This window comes from Morchella importuna, assembly GCF_003444635.1.
Source record: "Morchella importuna strain M04M26 chromosome Unknown Morimp01GS035, whole genome shotgun sequence".
NCBI classification, from domain to species: domain Eukaryota; kingdom Fungi; phylum Ascomycota; class Pezizomycetes; order Pezizales; family Morchellaceae; genus Morchella; species Morchella importuna.
The window spans coordinates 118,840-140,355 of NW_025763432.1; the positions used below are offsets into that span (position 1 = coordinate 118,840).

The 21,516-nt window shown below is 46.4% G+C and overlaps 4 protein-coding genes across 4 annotated transcripts; 1 reads left to right on the forward strand and 3 right to left on the reverse strand.

Annotated features, from left to right (window-relative positions):
• Positions 1-5,181: 5,181 nt before the first annotated feature.
• On the forward strand, positions 5,182-8,040 carry LAJ45_09278 (uncharacterized protein; the record flags this gene model as incomplete). Its single annotated transcript, XM_046118821.1, has 15 exons — positions 5,182-5,525; positions 5,584-5,659; positions 5,717-5,793; positions 5,857-6,198; positions 6,261-6,278; positions 6,335-6,364; positions 6,418-6,486; positions 6,551-6,560; positions 6,635-6,659; positions 6,728-7,142; positions 7,277-7,386; positions 7,439-7,450; positions 7,574-7,586; positions 7,663-7,727; positions 8,012-8,040. The coding sequence occupies 15 exons, from the start codon at positions 5,182-5,184 to the stop codon at positions 8,038-8,040; spliced, it is 1,635 nt and encodes a 544-aa protein (XP_045967899.1).
• A 2,161-nt stretch (positions 8,041-10,201) lies between these two features.
• On the reverse strand, positions 10,202-11,162 carry LAJ45_09279 (uncharacterized protein; the record flags this gene model as incomplete). The annotated part of the gene is made up of 3 exons (XM_046118822.1): positions 10,202-10,314; positions 10,398-10,556; positions 10,649-11,162. The coding sequence occupies 3 exons, from the start codon at positions 11,160-11,162 to the stop codon at positions 10,202-10,204; spliced, it is 786 nt and encodes a 261-aa protein (XP_045967900.1).
• Positions 11,163-11,307: 145 nt separating this feature from the next.
• On the reverse strand, positions 11,308-12,253 carry LAJ45_09280 (uncharacterized protein; the record flags this gene model as incomplete). The annotated part of the gene is made up of 5 exons (XM_046118823.1): positions 11,308-11,380; positions 11,610-11,674; positions 11,852-11,935; positions 11,998-12,000; positions 12,200-12,253. 5 exons carry the CDS (start codon positions 12,251-12,253, stop codon positions 11,308-11,310), a joined length of 279 nt encoding a protein of 92 aa, XP_045967901.1.
• A 5,408-nt stretch (positions 12,254-17,661) lies between these two features.
• On the reverse strand, positions 17,662-20,961 carry LAJ45_09281 (uncharacterized protein; the record flags this gene model as incomplete). Its single annotated transcript, XM_046118824.1, has 4 exons — positions 17,662-19,375; positions 19,457-19,645; positions 19,950-20,115; positions 20,955-20,961. The coding sequence occupies 4 exons, from the start codon at positions 20,959-20,961 to the stop codon at positions 17,662-17,664; spliced, it is 2,076 nt and encodes a 691-aa protein (XP_045967902.1).
• Between the last annotated feature and the right edge of the window lie 555 nt (positions 20,962-21,516).

Consider the following 21,516-nt stretch of genomic DNA (forward strand, 5'->3'; position numbering starts at 1 on the left):
CGTGAGTCTGTGCGTCCAACACACCCATCGTGCGATCCTCGATGATATACGTGACATTCTTCATACCGCTCTTCTTGAGGCGGAACTTCTGGTCGTGGAAGCGGCCGTCCCTGACCGAGAAGAGGAGATCGTCGAGGCGCTTCCGCTCCACAATGTGGTCCAGCACCACCTCCCTTCCCGCGAGACCATTTTCGCGCGCAACCCACATGACGTCGCCGACTTTGAGGGATTTGATGATGGGGGTCACTCCGGCCTTCTCGAGGTTCGTGGCGATGTAGTCGCGGTCATTGAGGGCGCGGACCTCGCGATTATCGAGGAGGAGGTGGATGGTGAAAGTTCCGGCTGCTAGTACTTCTGGGATGAAGGCGGGGAATATTGGAGAGCCGCTTTGCCGGGATTGAGGGGTGTTGGTGCTAGTTTAGGGTGGGCTTGTTTGTGGAGGGCGGAAGCCTCACGAGTGGTCGGGAGAGAGGATACTTTACAAGGTATCGGACGAGTAGGTGATGGTACGTTGAGCGAAGAACTGCGGGGCGGTGCATCAGGTGAGGATATATTAGGATTCCCGGCAATCACCCCAAGAACCGGAGGTCGTAGTGGCGGTGGTGGTGGTGGGGAATCCGTGAGACCTTCCAGGTCCACAAGCTCTATTTTTGGCTTTTTCTCCTGTTTGAGGGCTGGTCGTGGCTCTATACCGTATTCTGCCGGTCTCCCAGAGTAGAGAGTCTGAGGCCTATCTGTATTCCCAATTACATCTTCCCCGAGTTCGAGAGGTTTCCTGTGTCTCTGCCTACCCTCCTCAACTTTAGCCCGTAATCGAGCTTCCTCCTCAAAGTCTTCTCCGCCTACATGTAGCACACCACCACTCGGTATTTGAGGGACTTCGTTCTCCAGGAGCCTGCCAGCCGCAGCAGCTGCCCCGGAAGGTACCCCCGGCGGGGCACGAGAACTGGATCCCGATGCCTCGCCGTCCCCGCCGCTGCCCTCTGGAACACAAGCAGCCGGCTCTCTCCCCGCCAGCATTGCACGGGCGACCTCCTTGCCCGTCTCCGTTAGCCAAAATCTTTGTGGAACTCCCCTAGTGTACACAAGTTCCTTCTCGATCAACGTCTTCATGGCGCCCCAAGCTGTCCAGAAGCTTGTTGGATGTGGGGGCGCAGTGTATGATGCATCAGCATGAGGTTGAGCCAATTCTTTGAGTTGCTCCTCAGTCAACATGTCATCGCCCGCTTCCCAGAGCGCAATAAGTATGCCGTACGCGCCTGACCGGTAGGTAGGTACGTATTCCTTCTGACGCCTGCGCGGTCTTTTGGGGTTTGGGGCTGGTGACTGAGGGTCGGCACCTTCCTCGACATTGGCGACGGCGACACGCCGTTTACGTGCTACGCCCATACTTTAGCAAGATATGTAGCGATTGTAATAGAGGCGCTGTATGGATTCATACCATTCCTAGCCGGCACTTTGGGCATTGGTTTGTTATTTTGCATGCACCACTCCTCGAGGCGTTGTGTAAGTCTTTCGACTATTCTTGTGCCTATTCCCTTCAAGTCACCAGCTTGGATAGGGTGGAGAAGAGCTGTGGGGCACGCCTTCATTGAAAGATACGCCTGGTTGTAGCTATACATTTTGTTGATAGTTTAGTATTCCAATTGGACCACTTTTATATCAGAGGATCCAGGCGAGAGTACGCACACAGCAGCGGCCTTGGTTCCTTGAGCTCCTTTACACCATTCCTTGAGAAAGGATAGAAGCTCGGGATTTGCACAATCAGCTTCTTCTTCGGTTAGATTATCCATCTTGGCGGTTTATAATGGTGAATTGAATATCCCTAGGAGGTTGGAAATATATGAATTGGTAGGGGGTAGCTCTGGCAGCTATCCTGTTAGCAAGGTTGCTGCACAGTGGGTGGCCCAGGGTGACGTCGGGCTTCGTTTAAGTTTGACGCGCACGGGCGTCTTGGCACGTCGTTCCCGAGGGATCTGGACAGGCGTATTTTGAAGCATCGTTCATGAATTATCACTCGCCTGTGGACGCCTTTCATGTATTTCAGGCTTCCGAACTAGGGGCCATGTGCCAGAAGATGGTCATGGTGGACATTTCTGGTACCTTCAATTATATTCAAAGCTCCCCTTCGCACGGCTAGATCCACCCGAGCAGAAGATAGACTAGCTACATGTACATAGAGCAAGCCTACATATAGAGAACCCTACGAACAAAGATTCTTGTCACCTCTCGATTCAACCTGAGCTGATAAGTACATATATCCAGTGTAAAAATATATACTCATTCAAGATATCATATCTATTCCATGCTAGTTAGCCTTGCACACAATCAGTAAATTATCAATAGATCAATGCTAATTAGCCTTCTAATCTGGCCTGGGTGTCAGAAAGATACTCAAATATGAGATATCACGTTTCCCCATCAAGACAGACGGTTTAAAGCGAATCAGGTGTTTGGTATAGATTTTGGTCCTACGCGAATCTCAACAGAGAAAAGCTCGGGCTCAGTTCATTAAAGTAAACAGGCTTGAATAAGCAGTGTATTGATAATCAGGATAAAAGAAAGAAAATAATGCGAGACCAAAAAAACAGCCGGAGACACTGCAGGACGTACTAGCTACTAGAGACACCGTATCCGTTGTGACATGACCTCTGCCTCACCCGCCCCACTTGTCCTCGTATTACCCACGATCATACTGGTCGACTAGCCTACACCACAACGGAATGGCTCTTGCGCGAAATATTACGTGTCATATCCTTAACACAGCTTAATCCATCAGAAAAGAAAAGAAAAAAGACATAAACAAAGCCGTTAGCCAGCAAAGTCGTCGATAAATCGCACTTTATTACTTTTGGCATGGAATTAATTAAAGCATCTACAAAAGTGTCGGCCAAGTAAAGAGACCACATTTAGGGTGGTATTGTCTCGTCTTGTATTTAAGGCTAGTAGGTTTTGTCTTGTCTCGGGACTTTTAGCAAAGTCCCAAAACATCTCAAAACTTCGTAAAAAAGCCAAATATAAGAAAGATAATAATATTTCTCCAAATTTTCGTGCTAATTGTTATCCTATGGAAGAATTATCTCCTCGAAAAGGTATAATGTCTCTAAAATAGTCTAAAATCTTCTCGAGATAAATCCATAATTATATAATAGCCTCGAGACAATTGTGACACTATTTTGATTATTCTTGTCGTCTCGTTTGGAAAGCTCGAGACTTAGTCTCGAGACCTTAATTCTCGTGCCCATTACTAGACAAGAATGCCTTTACTGAAGATTTGGTCAAGCAATACATTATTTGATATCTTTACCACATTTTGTACCAGAAACATGCGTTCGGGAGTCGGATTTAGGCTGGTATCAGTGTATCAAATAGAGACTGCAGATAACATTTATGGTACTACCATGAAGACACTCACCTCCAAGTCACAGACCATATTTATTTTTCTTTCCTATGGGTCGATGAACATGATCAGCGCCTAGCAACGCGAATATATATTGAATTATATAATTATCTCCTTATCCTCCCGATGAGCGCCTCAGGGTACCCCACGGATCCCGCCACCATATAATGAGGCTCAGAGTTCCACCACAACTCCGATTCTATTACGGCTGTAGGTATAGGCGATGATTGCGTTGATTTCTTGTCTCGAGCTCGTGCATCGAGTGATTGTCCATGATGGAAATTATCTTATCTCTCTCCCACAAACCATGGTAGAAAAATCGTTATGCTTATTGATACCTTTCCAAGATAATATCATTCAAAATGCAAACTCAGTTCATTCGGTATTATTCAAGATTCAAAATCTTTTGAAGCCATAGATTTAATACAATTCCGTGGGAAAATGTTGTATAAATCAAGGGTAGATAGCGGGGTATGGAGTGATTGTTCTACATAGCCGATTGGCTCTGTGAGTTATAATATAAACAAATGCATATACATTGTCATAACCAATGATTTACTTGCTTGATTTGATATTTTCACTCATAATATTACTATTGCGGTAATTTACACCCATAGTAAATTTATTAGCTGTGTAGCTGTGCTAGCACCCAATTACAACGCAGATGAAGGGAATAGGGTGGCCCCATGCGTCCAGTTTAAAGAGCTTCCAGTCGCGTTATTGTCATTATAGAGGATTTTCTCTATTGTCTTGCTAGCGTTTGATTTTGGATATTATATATATCCTTTATTGCGGTCTCAGTAACTAATCTAGGCTTAATGCCCTTCCTGTTATTCTTTCCCAAAAAGTGAGAAGATTAAAAGCTCCTATCATACACAACACCAAATAGGTTCTGGAGTATGCTCCTGACTTTGTGCGTTGTGATATCCGGATCTCTTGTGCACGTGGAGAGGTCAAGTATCAAAATGACATGTTTTAGTTTGTGGGACGGGTAACTATGGAATAGGGTAGACCAAAGCTGAGCCATGACACGTTCTATGCCGGACCCACGCTCAATTGAGACGACTGCAATTTGAAAGATCTTGATATAATCCATGGAATCTATAGCTGATATGTAGCCTGTCAGCCATGCTGTGGGCAACGTGAACTTCTGCGTGCATCTTCGTTTTCGAACCCAGAAACCGGCCCTATCCCGGGTTTTGACAGGGGTTATTAATAAATGAAACGGGTCCTAAAACGCGACATGAGGCTCTGCGGAGCGATGTGACACGCCGCAGTTCGTGTTACGCCGGTTTTGAAACTGGCGGATTGTTTGAATTCTGCGTGTGAGACATACCCATTCGTGGGATCTTAGCGATCTGCATGCCAAAGCTGAATGCTGTCATTGGATGGGCCCATCTCCTTGGAATTCCTCATAAGATGGGCAGTTCGTTGTCAGGCAGACAGACGTCGCGATCGTTGGTCTTTTAGTTGTCGCGGTGATCTCTTCTCCGCTCTCCCAGGTGCATACCCTACCACTCTAGGTACCGGCACTACAGTAGGCGAGGGGGTTACGTGTGTGCTGCTTCGGCCCGGTGGTTAATGAGATTAATGAGGCTGGTGTTGGTTGCTCGGACAAGGATTGAGCATTAGGAGCCCTAAAGTGACGTACGCTTCAGTCGGTAGCAGAGATCGCTCTTTTCCTTTCGTCTTTCTACTTATCGATTTATCAAAACAGCTCATCAAGGGGGAGGGCATACAAACAACGACTCACCCGAAGAACAACTGTGGAGGATTTCAGAATGATGAGAATACGAGGACCTACGTCCTACAAGGCCCGCATTATTGCTCTGGCTTCTATCGCAATTGTGTATGTCCTTTACGTCACGTTTCCAGGTCTTGGAAGCACGAGCTTCAATGGCACCCCATCTGGACAAAATGGCTTCTCTTGGTTCGGGAGTGGCAAACCAAAATGGCCGCGGAACACGGTTCAATACCCATTCAAGGAGAATGGGATTGTCGCTGAGAATAAGGAGAAGGCAGAAAAAGTAAAAAGGGCCATGCAAAGGACCTTTTGGAAATATAAAGTGGGGGCTTGGGGCCGAGATGAGATCAAACCGGTGTCAGGGGATGGTCGTACAACGAGGTGATATTCATCTGAATTATTTTCTGGTTTGAGCCGTGTTGATGAATTATATGTCTAGGAATGGATGGGCTGCTACAATTGTAGATACATTAACGACAACGGCTTTGATGGGCTTGGAGGAAGAGTTTAAGCTTGTAATATTCCCCACCAATCAGACAAAGACATGGAATTTGGAAACTGACTAAAAATAGGAACTGAACTTCACCATCAAAGGAATCGATTTCAATGACGCTTTGGGTCTAGTCGATCCATTTGAGACAACCATCCGGTGAGGTTACGCCAAGTTAATATAATGCTTCAAACTCCGGACTCATTAATGACCGTTTATTAGTTATCTTGGTGCGCTTGTATCGACTGTCGATCTTATTGATGCTGGTATACTTTCTAAAGGCCTCGTCTCTCAATACGACCGGCACGATGTGCTATCACAAGCTGTATCCTTGGCCACTAAGCTTGCCCCCGGATTTGATTCTCCCACGGGGATGATATGGCCTAGAATTAACTTCACTACGAACCAAGGTTGCAGAGAACATTTAGATCAAAGACCAATTCCTGGGTTTGCCCATGCAACTATCGGGCCCGCCCGAGCTGGAAGCAATTGGCTAGAGAATAAAGTTCTTAGCAAGTTGACTGGAAAGGTAGAGTATGAGTTGAATGCTACTCGAGCATGGAAGTATGTCCACCTCTCTCTTTAGCTTGTGGTTAAATTTAATTTCATTAATGTTTTGAGTGTAGGCCTTTGGTATGGAATAGGTAATTAAGGACTCGGCCCACTTTTGTGATTTCTTTTTTAACTCATTTCCAATTAGATATATTGAAGAATGGCCGGGCTTGATAGAGTAAGTCAATGTTCGAACGTGAAAATTAAAGTTTTCTAACGCGCGGCTCAAAGCTCACCTATTGATATCGTCACCGGTGCCCCTGTGGACCGTCACAGAAGTTGGGGAGCGGGACATGATTCGTATGTGATCACCTCAATTCAACGGTTTTTGCGGGTTCAAGCAGCTAATACGTGATTACAACAGCTATTATGAGGTTAGTACTTTCAATTGATGGGATTTTAACGTTTATTAATCTTCAAAAGTACCTTATCAAAGCCCATATACTAGCTCCACATGATCCAAATACATCAAAGTACAGAGACCGATGGATACAGGCTGTTGAGTCAACTATGAAAAACCTCGTGTCGTGGTCGGCCCCAGCAGAGGGTAAAAAGAGCAAACTATTTCTTTCCCAGTGGAAGAATGGGTGGCTCTTGAACGAAATGGGACATCTTGCATGTTTTGCAGGCGGGAACTTCTTACTAGGGGGTAAATATCTGGGCAGAGAGGATATAGTCCAATTTGGTCTTGATGTTATCGATGCGTGCCACGAAACATATGTCGGCAGTACCACTCGAATTGGCCCGGAGTACTTCTCGTGGATACCCGCAGATACAGCTCCAAATGCGACTTATGAACCGCAACACGCAACTCAATATAAGCAACTAAAGAGCTTGGGATACTGGGTCACAGATGCCAAATGGGTGCTTCGTCCAGAAACGGTGGAGTCTTACTTTTACGCCTATCGAATCACAGGCAATAGGATGTACCAAGAATGGGCATGGGATGCGTTCAAGTACGTCTTTTGCCTTTCATAAGAGTTCTTTTTTTAATTCTTTTTTCTTCTTTTTTTTTCCATTAATTATGCATCGAAGCTTCTTTATCTCTCAATTGTGCAGATCTTTGATTGTGCTAACCCCTTCTTTCAAGCGCATTTACCAAGGCTGCGGAAGTAGAATTTGGATATGCGGAAGTCAAAGATGTTACTAAACCCGCGGGTCCAGACAATATCATTGATAAGGCGGAGAGTTTCTGGGGAGGTGAGTTATCTCCACCCTTGGCTCAGTTATGACCCTTAATGGACAGCACAAGCTACGAACTCTTGTCTGCCGAAAATCATTATGCATGGCGATCCGCTCTGCTGCATTCCGCCGTTGGCTTCGTATGCACATGACCGTTTATGCTGACTATCTGTCCCCCTGATGCTGGGGTTGTTCATGTTTGCAGCCGAGACATTGAAGTACTACCCCTCACTGTTTTCCGCTCCGGCCTACTTCAGCCGCAGAAAAAGACTAACCCTATTGATGTCACATTAGATACCTTTACTTGACCTTTACCAGTGAGGATATAGGAAGCTTAGATGAGTGGGTCTTCAGCACAGGTATGCATTCACAGGCTTTTCTTCCGATATGGTGGTATTGTTTTGGAATTTGGCGTTTGTTTTTGCTTTTGTCGGCCTGCCTCAAATATATTTCAGTGTTATTTGCTTCTTCGGCACATCCCTTCTGGTGTCGTCATGGGGCTTTCGCACATGGTTAATTCCGTCCCGCTTTACCTTGTTCCTTACCTTATCTGCTCGTATCTTTAACTAAGAGTTCTCTGCTCTATTTGCCTAGTATTGGACATATCTTTGCGATTAGATACTAATGACAGTTTATAATTCAGAAGCACATCCATTCAAGGTAATTCGGTGATCTGTCACGTACGAATTTGTGTTCTGGAGCGCACATGACTTGGTACGTAGAGGGCCATATAAACCTTATTAATATATTGTGATTCACAGCTAATATGTTCGCACGTATCAGATACGAGGTAGTAGCATCTTGGTAGTTGCTCTTCCATCATGTTCGCTGCATCTGCTCTAGGTAGCATACCCTACTCGCCAGGCGGACTAGTTTACTACTGCACCGTTCTGCAGGGTTTTATATTGTTATTGTTTTGTTTTTTTTTTGTTTATTTATTATTGGATTTGCACTCTCACCTAGATTAGCGCATGTATCTATCTGTACCTTTCCGCGAATCGTTTCTTTCTTCCGTTATTTTTTTTCTTGTCCACATCACGTGAATCAACATTGTCAACACCTTAATAGACCCATGTTTCCCTTCTTGGTTTCTATTCCCATTCGCTCTGGTTCTTATTTTTCTTTCTTTTCTTATTCTCGATGCAGCAGCGATAGAAGGAATTGGGTAAGAAATAAATATAAAACTAAAAGGGCTGGTCCACCAAAATAGACATGATGTAAACAAGAAGAGGTAAGACTCTAAGTTTACCCACCATACCCTAATGGCCAGAAGTACCTACCCTATCTCTTTCCACGAATACCATCACCACTCTAATTAACGAACCAGTAAGAACCACCATCTAGCGAGCTCAGATGATGATGAGTACAAGACCCTCCCATCTCAAGCCTCGATCCTCTTGTTCGATCCAGCTCCTCGTACGTAAACGCTACTAGGCCCAAGCAAGCTAGATATGTAGTGTAAACATGAACATGTAGGTACTATGTACCTACTCGACATGACATGACATGTCCAACTGCACGGTCTCTGCTCTACCAGCCAGTGAACATCTCTTTACCAGCCTGTCGGGATCTCCAGCCAAACATCACCACAGATCTGGCCCGCCCAGCTCCCGCGATCAGAATCCGTTGCGCCCTGCACTGCCCATTCGGCGTTAATTTTTTCCGCTGGGTTCTGCTGTGATAGGGCGGTTAGAAGGTACCCCATGACTCACCAGCTAGCTACCGCAGTACTCTAGCTAGCTACATACATGCCCTCAGGTTGGCTCTTGGCTGGAGTGCGCCTTGTGTGAGACTTGGCGGGTGCTTTGTTGCATTGAACGTTGTATGTAATCTACGCATCATGGAGTATCACTCATAGCGGGGCGGAACGGACGGGGGGAGGGTTGGGTTATGTTATGCACTCTGTATTAGTTATTACCATGCGTTGCATAAGCCTTACCCTTGCCTAGATACAGTCTCTGGCTCTGTAGCGGCATAAACTAACCCAACCCAACCTAACCTCCGGTCAGATTGTTTACTCTACCTACCTACTTTTCTATGCCAGCTACGGGGGTTAATTTGCTGTCTTGCATTGATATGATTTAAGGTAAACACTCGACCTTGTAATATATTATTGGATCGTCATCGACATGATCTACAAGGGTCGGATGTACCTGGAATATAACATATGCAAGTCAGGATTTCTCCGGGTTCTTTGTGGAGAGAGAGGGTAAGAACGGTTGGATCTACATGATATATTATGGGAGCCGCGCGGTGCCCAGATGCAGGGTATTATTTATGCAGTGCATAATCATAACGATTTTCCTTTCTTTTCTTAGTTCTTGTGATGTGTGAGGGAAGTTTCTCGAAAAGGATTGATGTGTGTACAGCTTACCCTCAAAAGAACCAGAAAATGCAAGTAACGGAAACAGGGATTATTTGTATGAGAGAACGACGCCACTCCATACAAATTATCCTTGCCCTGAGCAACTGGTTCTTACGCTGGTAAGCGTGTATGTAATGTAGGTGCAAGGCTGGGCTATGGGAGGCTGACGAGGGCTTGGGGGTTGATTGGAGAACTACTTTGCGTTGGATGTTTCTATTATTTACATTGCAGATGCTGTTTACAGATATCTCTGTGTCCTATCATGGGGAGCGAGGTGGTGGGGATTGTCTTCACGTATGTACTTCGCGGGCTATACTCGGACGACAAACAAGTGTTAACATCCAGGGTTTTTACGAGACTCATAACTCGCTCTTCTCACCACATCCCCCCTCCCCCCCCCCCCCCCCCTTTCTGCGCCCTAACACTCACATTCCCCCGACCCACTCCATGACGCGTCTTGAATCAGAATTACCGTAACTTAATTCCTCTCTCATTCATCGCCTGGGCAATGCGACGCTGAAAGGCATTCGGCAGTTTCCTGATCCACAGCGCATACATAATAACACCAGCAATAGCGCCGCCTAGTTATACCATCCCCCCCATCATTACGTCAGTTGATCCAATCCTTATCAATCCGGAAGTTAGGACTGGTGGAATATTTTACCTATATGACCTGAATGACCAATCGGGATCCCGTAATCATAAAACATTCCGCCGATGTCGAACGCCATAAAGGCGCCCAAGGCCGCTCTAATCGGGATACCGATAGGAATGAACATCAGGTTCAATTCCATTGCCGGCCATACGATTGCGCAGATGGTGCCTGGGGAGACGTGAGGCGAAATAATGCATGAGAATTAATATTCCATGCCAATATCATTTCTAGCTTTCCAGAATTTACGCTTTCCTACGTACCCATTGCCATCAGAGAAGTGCTGCTACCCATTGCGAATGATATTGCCCGTCGCAACTGGCTTTCCTCGTCCTTCGTGAGCCCGGATTTAACCTTATTTAATATCTTTTCTTGCGGCATCGCCAAGAATGGGTTCACAGATTTTTCAAAGAGGGCCACAAATGCCTGTGCCATGATCCCGCCTGCCACAAATATCGTTCCTGTCACACGGTTTCCGTATAGATGAACCAGCACTGGGGCGAACGCCCTGAGACTGGTATAGCACACAAATAGATGTAGAAGTCCCACGTGATTGAATTGCGCAGTCAACGGTGTCCACCACCTGAACGATTCACCTTCACCCGCAGCATTACGTGCGCAGAAGCTGAAGTTCAGCTTCATCGTTTGCGACAGATCCAGCCAGAAAACCTTCTCTGGTTTGTACCGTCGAATGTACTCATCGTAGTACTTCGGTGCCGGTTTCACTGTAGGATCCAATCCCAGCGCCTCGCAAACCTCCTCTCGTGTCACAGTCATTCTCACGAAATCGCCAGACACAGAGAGAAGTAAGATCGGCACTGTGATCGCTAGGAAGATCTTTACTAGGCCACTGCCAGGTTCCTTTCCCTTTGGTTCATTTGGTGGGGGATCATCTGGCGGATCGTGGTACTCTGGCGCTGATTCAGGCTCTGGCGGAGGTGGTGGTGGGGGTTCTTTTTGCGTGGTGCGAAATCTTGCCCGGGAACTTTCCAGAGCTGTAGATGAGAAAAAACATTTTAGTTGCTTGTTTGGCTGTGAGTAAGGTCCAAAGGGAACTATTTTGTTAATGCTGGATGGAAAAACCAACACCCCCCGCGAAAGTGTTGAGGGTGCCGGTTTGCGCAATGTGAATGATATTGATCGAGATAGGGCTTTGATGCCATTGAACTGGCACTTAAACATCGTGGTGTGAATAATTGAGAGATCCTGTGAGATTATACACACCTCATTGGCCGAGAAGCTCCAGTTAGAAACAGATTGGTGGTGGATGGTGCACCGTGGATGCCTAGCTAAAATTGAAAATTGATGTGGTTCCGAAAGATACGGTTGATATGACTAAGCAGTCGAGCCCTACAGATGCATCCCAACTCTCATGAACTACTCTAGAACTGCAGCGTTTTATCAATGACCTGAATTACAGCGAGTATAAAAGTAAAATGCTTACTTTTATAATTTACGGGACTTACATGTATATCCTTGAAGGACTTAAGAAAAGATGAGACTTTAGATTTTATGAGTTGAGCACCAGAGAGCAGCTCATTAACGTCATGCTGCATTTCAAAAACCTGATGAGCTTTGATCTGACCACTGGCGATTCGATACCGTTATATACCTTCTTCAGTATTCAGTTATTTCCAATCCTTGGCGCCAAGTTATTGGCTAGGCACGGTACGCTCGCTACCTATAAGTCCAGACCGAAAATCGAGGTTGTAAGAGCCGATAATCTTGATAGAGTGAAGATCATCTTCATTTGGATGATTCTGCTGTCGTCTTGATTCCTACTACTTCGTATATCCTCCAATCACACGACACACCGCTTTGGCGACCCACTGCAGCCGTCCGAGTGAGGGAGGATGACTGATGCCCATTGTAACTAGAAGAGTGATAACCCCGCGCCCGGATTCGATTTCTTGTTTAGTATAATCACCTTCCCCTAGTCTTCTTCTTCCATCGTATGTTATTTGTACAATGGTAGTATACATGCATATGGCGAGGAGTACTAGTACTGAACACTGAGTGATTCTTGGTGACTCAAGCTTCCGTAGATATCTCTCGTTCCCTTCGGATCCCTTTGCTGCTACTAACCGATTCATAGCAAACCCTTTTAATTTTCAGTTTGTAGAATACATATTACAGAACATGTGCGAATTGAAGTACTGAATTTAAAAAAGAAAACGTGGTTGTGTTGAGAAGCAGCGAGCTACATGTAGCTATGTATTCATTTCATCAATCGTATGGGTCCGCGGCGTGTTTGAGAGAGCAAAGGCAAATAGAAAAAACCTGCGTAACAGACAAACAACGCAGCTTTATACCTCCCACTAGTGACTTCTATCGTATCCTATTTATATCTGGTTGTCTAATGACAAGCATAAACCTACAATGTTTCAACAGCCAATTATACTCTTCCGTTTGTGTTTTCTGTCTGGACGTTGATAACTCTAGCGCTTGTACCACGTGACACTATCTTGGCGTCCCTGTAGCCCCACTATTATGACGATCATCCACTAGCAACGGTGAGCTTAAAGGGACCTTTGTACCACTATCAAAAACATCTTTGGGATGAACGTTATCAAATTCCGACAACTTATTAACTAAGGCTTATAGTTTGGACATGATACGGCAGAAGTCGGCTTTTAGGTGCCGCAAGGTCTAGTTGGGCCCATCTACTACAACTGCCATAATCGGAGTTACTTCCAAGAGGTAAGGGTGATTCAATTCCTGAAATATTATCGCGCTAATGACTTCATTATCAGATATCTGTCCAGGGGTATACTTTCATCGTCAAAAGCTAGCTAGCTAGCTGAAAAGATACAGCTAATATGGGTTGCGATTCCGGCGGAAGCTCGCAACACAGAAGTGCTGATATATCGGCATTCTAACGGAAACAATGGCTGAGAGTCTACTAGGGTAGAGAGGATACATTCAGCGACGGTCCGAGCTACCAGAATTTCCGAAATACGGGAAAATGAGAACACCGGCATCCCATTCCGCATATTCACATATTCAGCAGAAAACCAAATATGGTCATGGTCATCGACGCGGTTGCTAATAGTCGTGGTTAAAGCTATCGTGCGTCATTTGACTGTGAGAGCTAGTTATAATTCGCACACACATACATGTACACATGAGTTCGCACAGAAGTTCGCACGCATAGTCTGAACCCTTACGCGACAACTCTTTCGTACTAGTAGATACATGTACATGTGGGCATGTATCTGTCTCTAGCTCTGCCCTCTTTGCATTTGACGATCAATTGCGCAAGGCGGATAAATTAGATTGAAACCATTTTCCAGCCTAGAGCCAGAGACAAAACATGTTACATACTGTGGTTCACCTATCAGGTCAGTGCATACCTCGGTCCTTCATAATGTAATGTACATCAAATAGCACACTCATGACAGACGCCACCAGGCGAACTAACCTTATCTAAATTTACCAGGTTTAGTATCATGGTCGAACTCGCTAAGAAAATAAAGGATATTCTTCTTGTTACACAGAGGAAAAGCATTCGCTTGATTACCCCCGATTCAGACAAACAGATCCTAACGCATTGCATGCTTGAATATCTCCTCAATCGTAACGATCGAATCCCGAATGCACAGGGTTGGTTCTTTATATAATGAGAAGTACCGGTTCGGTATTTGTTTATGGCTTCCTTGATGGACTAACAGAGATGGCGGATACATACGTCGCATGAAGGGATTCTAGACTACGACAATAGCAAAAACTCACAAAACGTGGTGTACTCGCGGCGTTTCACGAGATGGTTTATCGTGCAAATAAGTGGAGTACCTACTCTAAGGTGGTGCATGGCTACATACATGTACTTGACGTGCGGTACCTCTGTGTGCTAACCCGTCGTGCATCTGAAGGCGCAATAACATGAGGGGGGGAAAGTAAAGTGACATTCTCACTAACGACACACTCTACAAGCAGAATACTAATACACATGCATTACATGTATTTTTTGGAGGAGTTCCTTCCAGTTCGGGGAAACGGAGGCCAGTATCGTGGATGGATTTGAGTTTTCCTCGATCTTTCATCGAGGGCCTTATTTACCTACTTGATCCCATGATTTCGTTTTCAGTCCATATCCTACATGCACTGCATAAAATACTCGCTATCTGGCTGCTCCCCTGTCGGTCGCCCCGAGCATCGCCCCCTTCTCGTCCAGGATGGGCCCGAAAAAACTGCTTTTGTCTGGAGGACAATCTGTAAGAAGAATCAAGTACAACTAATATATTAGAGCGGGAACCAAAACTGGCAGAGTACATTCGCCGTTCTGTACAAAGACTGCCAAAAGAGTCTACCTAGGGCTGCAGCTGGAATCATAACCCCGTCAGGGCATGGGGGCCCTTCTTGTTGATAACTTACCCGCACCCGCAACCACATACATAATCTGCGCTCCGGACCCACCTATGGGGCTGCTGGTGCGGGGAAAAAGGGGGTGGGCAGTGAAAAAGACCTAGGAATATGAGGTGTTACGATTCCGCCTCTGGGCATACATACGGCTTTCTTCAAACTCGAATTGTTTTTTTGAGGCTCGTGACATCTGCGTATTCACATCATATTTCAATATACACCTAGCTCACTTTACCCGGTACGCTGGTACGGGTCCAAGAGGACATACTGGCGAATGCCAGGGCAAAAAAATAAAAAGCACGCGGTCTATTTTCTGACTCTTGCATCGTTATTTACTTCTCGATTTTGTCGCGCGTGCCCTCGAAACCTCATCCCCGCCTCACCCTTCGCTCGCCGAAACGCATAGCGGCCGAGACGGGCGTTACAGGGATCAGCGATGGGTCTCGGGAGGCCGGTGTGTCCCGCCCAGTCAAGAGTTGAAGACCCCTTTCGCTGGATCGCTGCTGAAGATGCTTAGATAGAGTACTTCTACATGTACTCTATATTTGTGCAAAGTAATAGTTCTTTAGGGATCGGCGGGGGGAAAAGCATGGTCCGACCTTGCGATTCGTCCATGTCTATGTATGTACTCAGACTGATTTTTTTTTTTTTCCCTTTTCCCTTTTTCTTTTTCTGTTTTTATGTACCTTAGGGGAGAAATGTGGAACCGTGGGTGTTATCCCCAGTCCAGATTGGCCAATGAAGGTGCCCTGAATACAACGGTGGCGGGGTCTTTGACCAGTTGAGAAGCTGGACTCTTGACATCCGCCTGGGCGGTTCCTAGGTTGTTAGAGTACGGTACCTGGAGATGGCGGTCCCTTTAAGGCTTTGGAGCCAATTGGAGCATCGTGCATATGGGGGGGGGGGTCTCCCTTCACCTGTCTCACTCGATATGATATCTAAAACTGCGCGAATTTCTTTTGTATTTTCTGATTATTCTTCTAAAAAACGATTTTTGTTTTGTTTTATCTCTCCCCGCCGCCTTCTTTCTTTCCGGTTCAGCTTTCATTTGCTCTTCTTCGGTATCGGAACCCGCTCATATTTTTCTGTTGATGCTGTTGGTTGTTAGTGTTAGTATTTCTCTGGGCAGTTCATCGGTAGTTGGAACTTGAACTATCAGCAGCAGGTCTCACCATACATGAAGTCACTAATCAGGGTTCAAAAGGTACTTGGAAACAAGTGGCATTAATTCTTACTAGTTAGTGAGTGATGAGCTCTAAACAAGACAAGGTATATAGCTACTTTTATGTACCATTCATAAACAATTGCAAGGGAAAGGGAAGGGCACGTTTTATCCGCGAAATAATTCCGACATCCGAGTCACAGTTAATTACGCACAGCGCGCAAGGCTTAGGCCTTCCCGAGGCTAGGGGAGGATGGGACATGTAGGGCCAGTGATCGGAGCCTTTTCTGCAACCACCTGAAACCCCGTCCATACCTCTAGCCTGCAACCAGAAATCCACTATCGCCCACTAGCTCGAGCACATCACATGTAGAGCGACAAGCTTTCATGATGGAAATCTTGCTTATGCACACGATTGAGATGATCGTGATTGTGATTAGTACTGGTACATATACATATTCGCATTTCAAAACACGCAGAAGGAATTAATTTGGAGAAAGCTGGAATTTTTTGTTATGTCCTCCCGTAGCGCCATACCGGTTGCTAAATCAACTACCAAACATCCAAGACAAAATAAAAATTTTGAAAGGGGGAAGTAGAAGAGAAAATCCCATGTTGATTACCACCATTGAACTATAGTAAAAAATAGAAAATAACAAATAAAATAAAAAAACAGCCGTAGTAGAGGGTCATAGTAGTAGTAGTAAGTAGTAGTAAGTAGAGGAGAGAGAGAGAGAGTAAAAAAGAGACATTACTAAAATGAAATAAAAGAAAACAAAACCATATGGTATCGCTCTCGTTCGCCATCCCGTTGTTCCCCATACCATCCCACAGCTCGAAGATCGAAAATGCAAACGCCCAAGCATCAATTCCCTAAGCAAAAAAAAAGAAAAAAAGAAAAAAGTTGAGGGTAAAGAAGAAAAAGAAAGAAAAAATCCCTAGTTAAGAAGACTTCCCCCTACCTATTGTTATGGAGAGGTAGGAAAGGAAGAAAAGAAGAAAAAGAGAACCAGACCCGCTACCCCAGTTTGAAAGAAAGAAAGAAAAAAGATCCTGTGCCTGTGCCTTCTTAAACGACACTGCTTACTCCTTGAACCAAAAAAAAAAAAAAAAAAAAAAAAAAAATAAGGAAAATAAACCCCCCCCCCTGATGTGCCAAAACCAACTAGAGATTGCATGGGTGTTTTATTTTGCTTTTTTGCCCCCCCCCCTTCTCTCCGGCCCTGTCCCCTTTCTCATTTGTGAAGGGAAAGAAAAGAAACCCGGCGCCCGCCCAGCCCAGCCATGCCGCCCGACAAGTACAAGAACTCGTACAGGCGATGATGATCGTCCCTTTCCCCGCGCTCATGCACTGCCGGCCGTACGTCGCGCGTGCACTGGAGGCTTTCCCTGTTCATCATTAATCGTTACACATGGTTTTTCCTCATATGTCTAGCGGACGATGAGAACCAGACATGCAAAACGATGAACAACCTTCGGGACATTTTCTCAAGTCCGAAAACATAGTACATCAAGAAAGATAATAAAAAAATAGAAATAAATTTAGAGGGGGAAGAAATTCTCGCACCACCGACGGAATGAAATAAAAATAGAAAAGAAAACCAGAAATACCAGCTATAAGCCCCCAGGAAGTGATGTTACAAGCCCATAGAATTCAAGGAAAATGAAGAGAGTAAAGGGAAACAGAAGGACATGAAATGATGATAATTAAAAGCCCACTTGGCTTCTTCCGCTCACCGAGTAGCGAGACAGTCACAGGGCGGAGAGGTCGGGATAGTAGCCACGAGAGCTCTCCGAAGAGTCAAACCTCCCGCATTTCGGGAAAAGGTTATATCGTTGTTGCTGCTCTCTTCCAAGCCATTGTTGCCCAATCGTGCTGAACTCATCCTTGATTGTTGTCTTACGCATTGAGTCGCCCGATGGCATGCTCGCGGGGATGTACGAGGACACATCAGAATCATACTGGTGACAGTTCGTCTCCAATGAATGTTCGCTCTTGCGATCGCCGCTGTATGAGTGCGAGTCGTACCCGCTGTCGATACTCTGCGGAGGTGGTTGACCCTGTGACTCATAGAGCGTTGCGGGATAGTATTGATAACCCACAAAGTTCTGATCCAGCTGTGACGAGGAGTCGGTATCTAGGATGGGGTCGATGGGAGGTTCCATGTGTGACGATGAAGCACTCGAGATAGACGGGTTGTGTACGGAAGCAGTTGTAGGGCTCGAGTGCATGCTGGAAATCCCGGAGGTGTGTAGTTGCATCCCGGACATTCCCATGGACGAGTTTGAGCCTCCAGGCCCCTGAGCGGAAGTTACTCCGTCGGCTCCCATGAAGCCGGATCCACCTGATGTAGGGGAAGGATGGGCACCGTTCCCATTGCCAGCGCCGCCTCCGGCACCGGGGCTTGAGGCACTGGTCCTTCGCTCATCCGCATAGTGTCCTGGACTTCTCCCACGCACGACCATGGGGGCCGAAATCCTATATGCAATTTTGACCCAGCCACCATCAGGCCCGGGGTTAGACGTGTGTCCAGATGGTCCTGAAGACGCAGAGCTGCCGATATCGGCATAGAGTTCGACGATCAAGTGATAATACTGCTGTGCGGCCCGTCGTTTCCCGTTGTTTGCAGTCGCAGACTTGAACTGAATGCGATCAAATACAGCAATGTGCTGCTGCTGCTGCTGTGTCTGAGGAAAGCTGTACTCATGTTCCAAGTTCCCCGGCTGGGGTGAATGTGGCTGCTGCACCGCAGGACTTGAGCTAGAAGAAGCAAAAGACATACCACCGGCAGGTTGAGGGCTCAACTTTATCCTGTTTGGCTTGTGCTGTGGCCCTTTGTCACGCTTAGGGGTGTGTTGAACGAGATCCACGACCTTTCCACCAGGGGCGTCTACCACGGCTGAAATACACATCGCAAATGCAAGAACATGGTCTGGCGTCGAATTTTGATTTCTGCGCAGGTACAGCGGTAGCGAATGCGTAGAAGGAGTCAAGCTGTATGAGCACACAACAGAAAAGTAATTCCTGCGGTAGCAGGTCCAATCGCGCTCAGACAGAAAAAAACCCTTATCCACCCTGGCATGAATCTCCGGGCGGACGAGGTGTCCATCCGCAGAATTGAGCTGGTGCAAATATTGGGTTTCCCCAAGCGGGGGACCAGATGTATTGTTTGCGCCGAGTCCGTTGGAGGTGGGATCATGTTGATTCGACATTGGCGACTGAAGGCCTCCGACAGTTGGCGACACGGTGATTGTCGGGGAATCGAGTGTTCGAGATACCGGTGTCAGCGGGGAGTGGGGCGACAAGATATCTGACTGAGACCCCCTCGTTGGGAGATGTCGGCCGAGGTGGGGAGTTGAGGTAGCGTAGTCCGCCCGCACTGAGGAGCCGAGCGACGGTGAAACAGACTTCGTACTTCCCGAGGACGATCTATGATGAGGGTTCATTCCGGAAGTGGGGCTTTGACTGCAAGACATTGGCATAAGCTACCCCAATAATAACAACACAAAGAAGTCTAAAGAAGGAATGATAGATGGGTAGGCATACATTGATGGTATCCGAGGCCTAGATTCTGAAGCCATTGAACTGTATATTGGGTAACTCGAAGATGACGCTGAGGTAGGGTATGAAGTTGGGGAGAAAACGTTGGTAGTGGCAAAGGGTGAGTACGCGATAGAGGAGGCAGCTGAAGTTGGACTAGAGGAATCGTATCCTGAACTACTCGTAGTTGAGTATCTACAGAGCCAAAATAAATGCTCGTCAGCCTTCCTGGAGCTGAAAAGATAAACAGTCCTTGAAGATTAGGGGGGAAGTCGCGTGATGGGCCCAACAACGCACGATTGAGCGAGCGGTGACAGACAGTAGAACGGAGCAGGAGGGTGATATCATCGGGAGACAGTGGGGGAGAAGGGGGGGGGGGTGGTAAAAAAAGGTTGTTCGGAGAGGGGGGGGGGGTTGTAAGTGATAGAGTATGATGGAGTGATCGAGTGATGATTCAAACCCATCCACTGTCCCATTCACGAATGGTATTTGCACACACCTTGGGTCCTGCAGAGCCGGAAGAGACGCACCAAACCGATTATTGCTGGTGGCAGCGGGTATGGGAAGCGACTGAATCGAGTGGGAAGGATGATGGTCGCGTTCCACTGCTGAACTAGAAGTGTTGAGGGGCTCTGGTTTGGGTGACATTTGAACGGGGCCAAATCCTGGATTTGCAGAAAGAAAGAAAACAGAATATTACAGTTAGCTTGGGTGTGTCCTTCTAGTATAGTAGACTGTCTCTATGCCGCTCGCTTTTTTATATATATATATATGTGTGTGTGCGTATCTTGAGAGACAAGTAGAAGTAGAATAGAATGGTATGGTATGTAGGTTGATGTAGGTACACTGTGACTTAGTGCAACCGACGGGACAATGATAACAATACAGGAAAGAAAAATAATGCAATAGTGCACGAGTGATATGATAAAACAATACAACACAACCGGGCCTATATACTCTAGATAGAGTAGGTAGGTAGGAAGGTATGAGGCAGCGGGTGGTGGTGGGTGTGTATTATGCAGTATGTATGTAATGTGGATATGATGGGATGGAGGAACGAATGAATATGATCAATAGAGTACAGGCAGCAGCGCAGACAAAACGCGCGAGAGGGCATGGATGTGCAGGGTGCAGTTGAATCAGAGAGACACAGGCAGTAGATTTACTCCCGCCCCACCATATCCTATCCACGTGCAGTTGTCTAGGCATCACTCTTCCGCCACGCCTGCATCGGAGATAGCGGGGGAGGAGGAGGGAAACAGGCAAGCAACCTAACGGGGAAAGCAAGGCCTAATTGAAACGCGAGACCGGGCTAGTTTTGTGGTAGAGATGGGGGGAGAAAGGGGGGGGGGGGTGTTGTGAGGAAATATGAGAGTAGAGTAAGAAAAAGCGTGACTATGGGAAGATGTCTCTAGCAACGATATGGGGAGGGAGGGGGTTGTGATTATGGTTCATGTGGAATTTTGTTGCACTGCTGGAACGGAATGGGAGGGATAATACTCACTACTCATCTGCAATGCAGCTTCAGCGCCAGGGCGCAATGACCACAAGACAGCCAGTGGAAAGGATTAAATAGGTTTAGAGGGGCGAAGGTTGGCTGGCTGGCTGCGTGAGTTGGGGAAGTTGAGCTGCTTGATGCGTTCGTGCGTGCGTCTGTCCGTCTCTTTTCTGTTGCCGTACCCAAGTGCGCGGAACCCTGAAAGCAAGCATAACTTGTCAGCCGAGGAAGTCCGTATCCTCTCTCTATCTATTATTCTCATTCAATCACTCGTTCGTTCCCGAGATCGCGAAACGCAAGGTCCCCCCTTCCATCACTACCAAAAACCTCACCCCTTCCCAATAACCCAACACCGTCCAAAAGAAAATATCAAAAAATAGATTCCTTCCACCCCTCCCCGGTAAAAAAGGCTAAACCGTGCGTGGAATGGTTGATGGACGGCAGAGGATATGAGTGTACTTACTGTATTAGCAGTCGATAGTCCGCTGCGACACAAGATGGAAAGTTGCTTGGGAGTACTGTGTGCTCTGCACTGACTGTTGGTTTGTAAATAAAATAGGACTCCGAA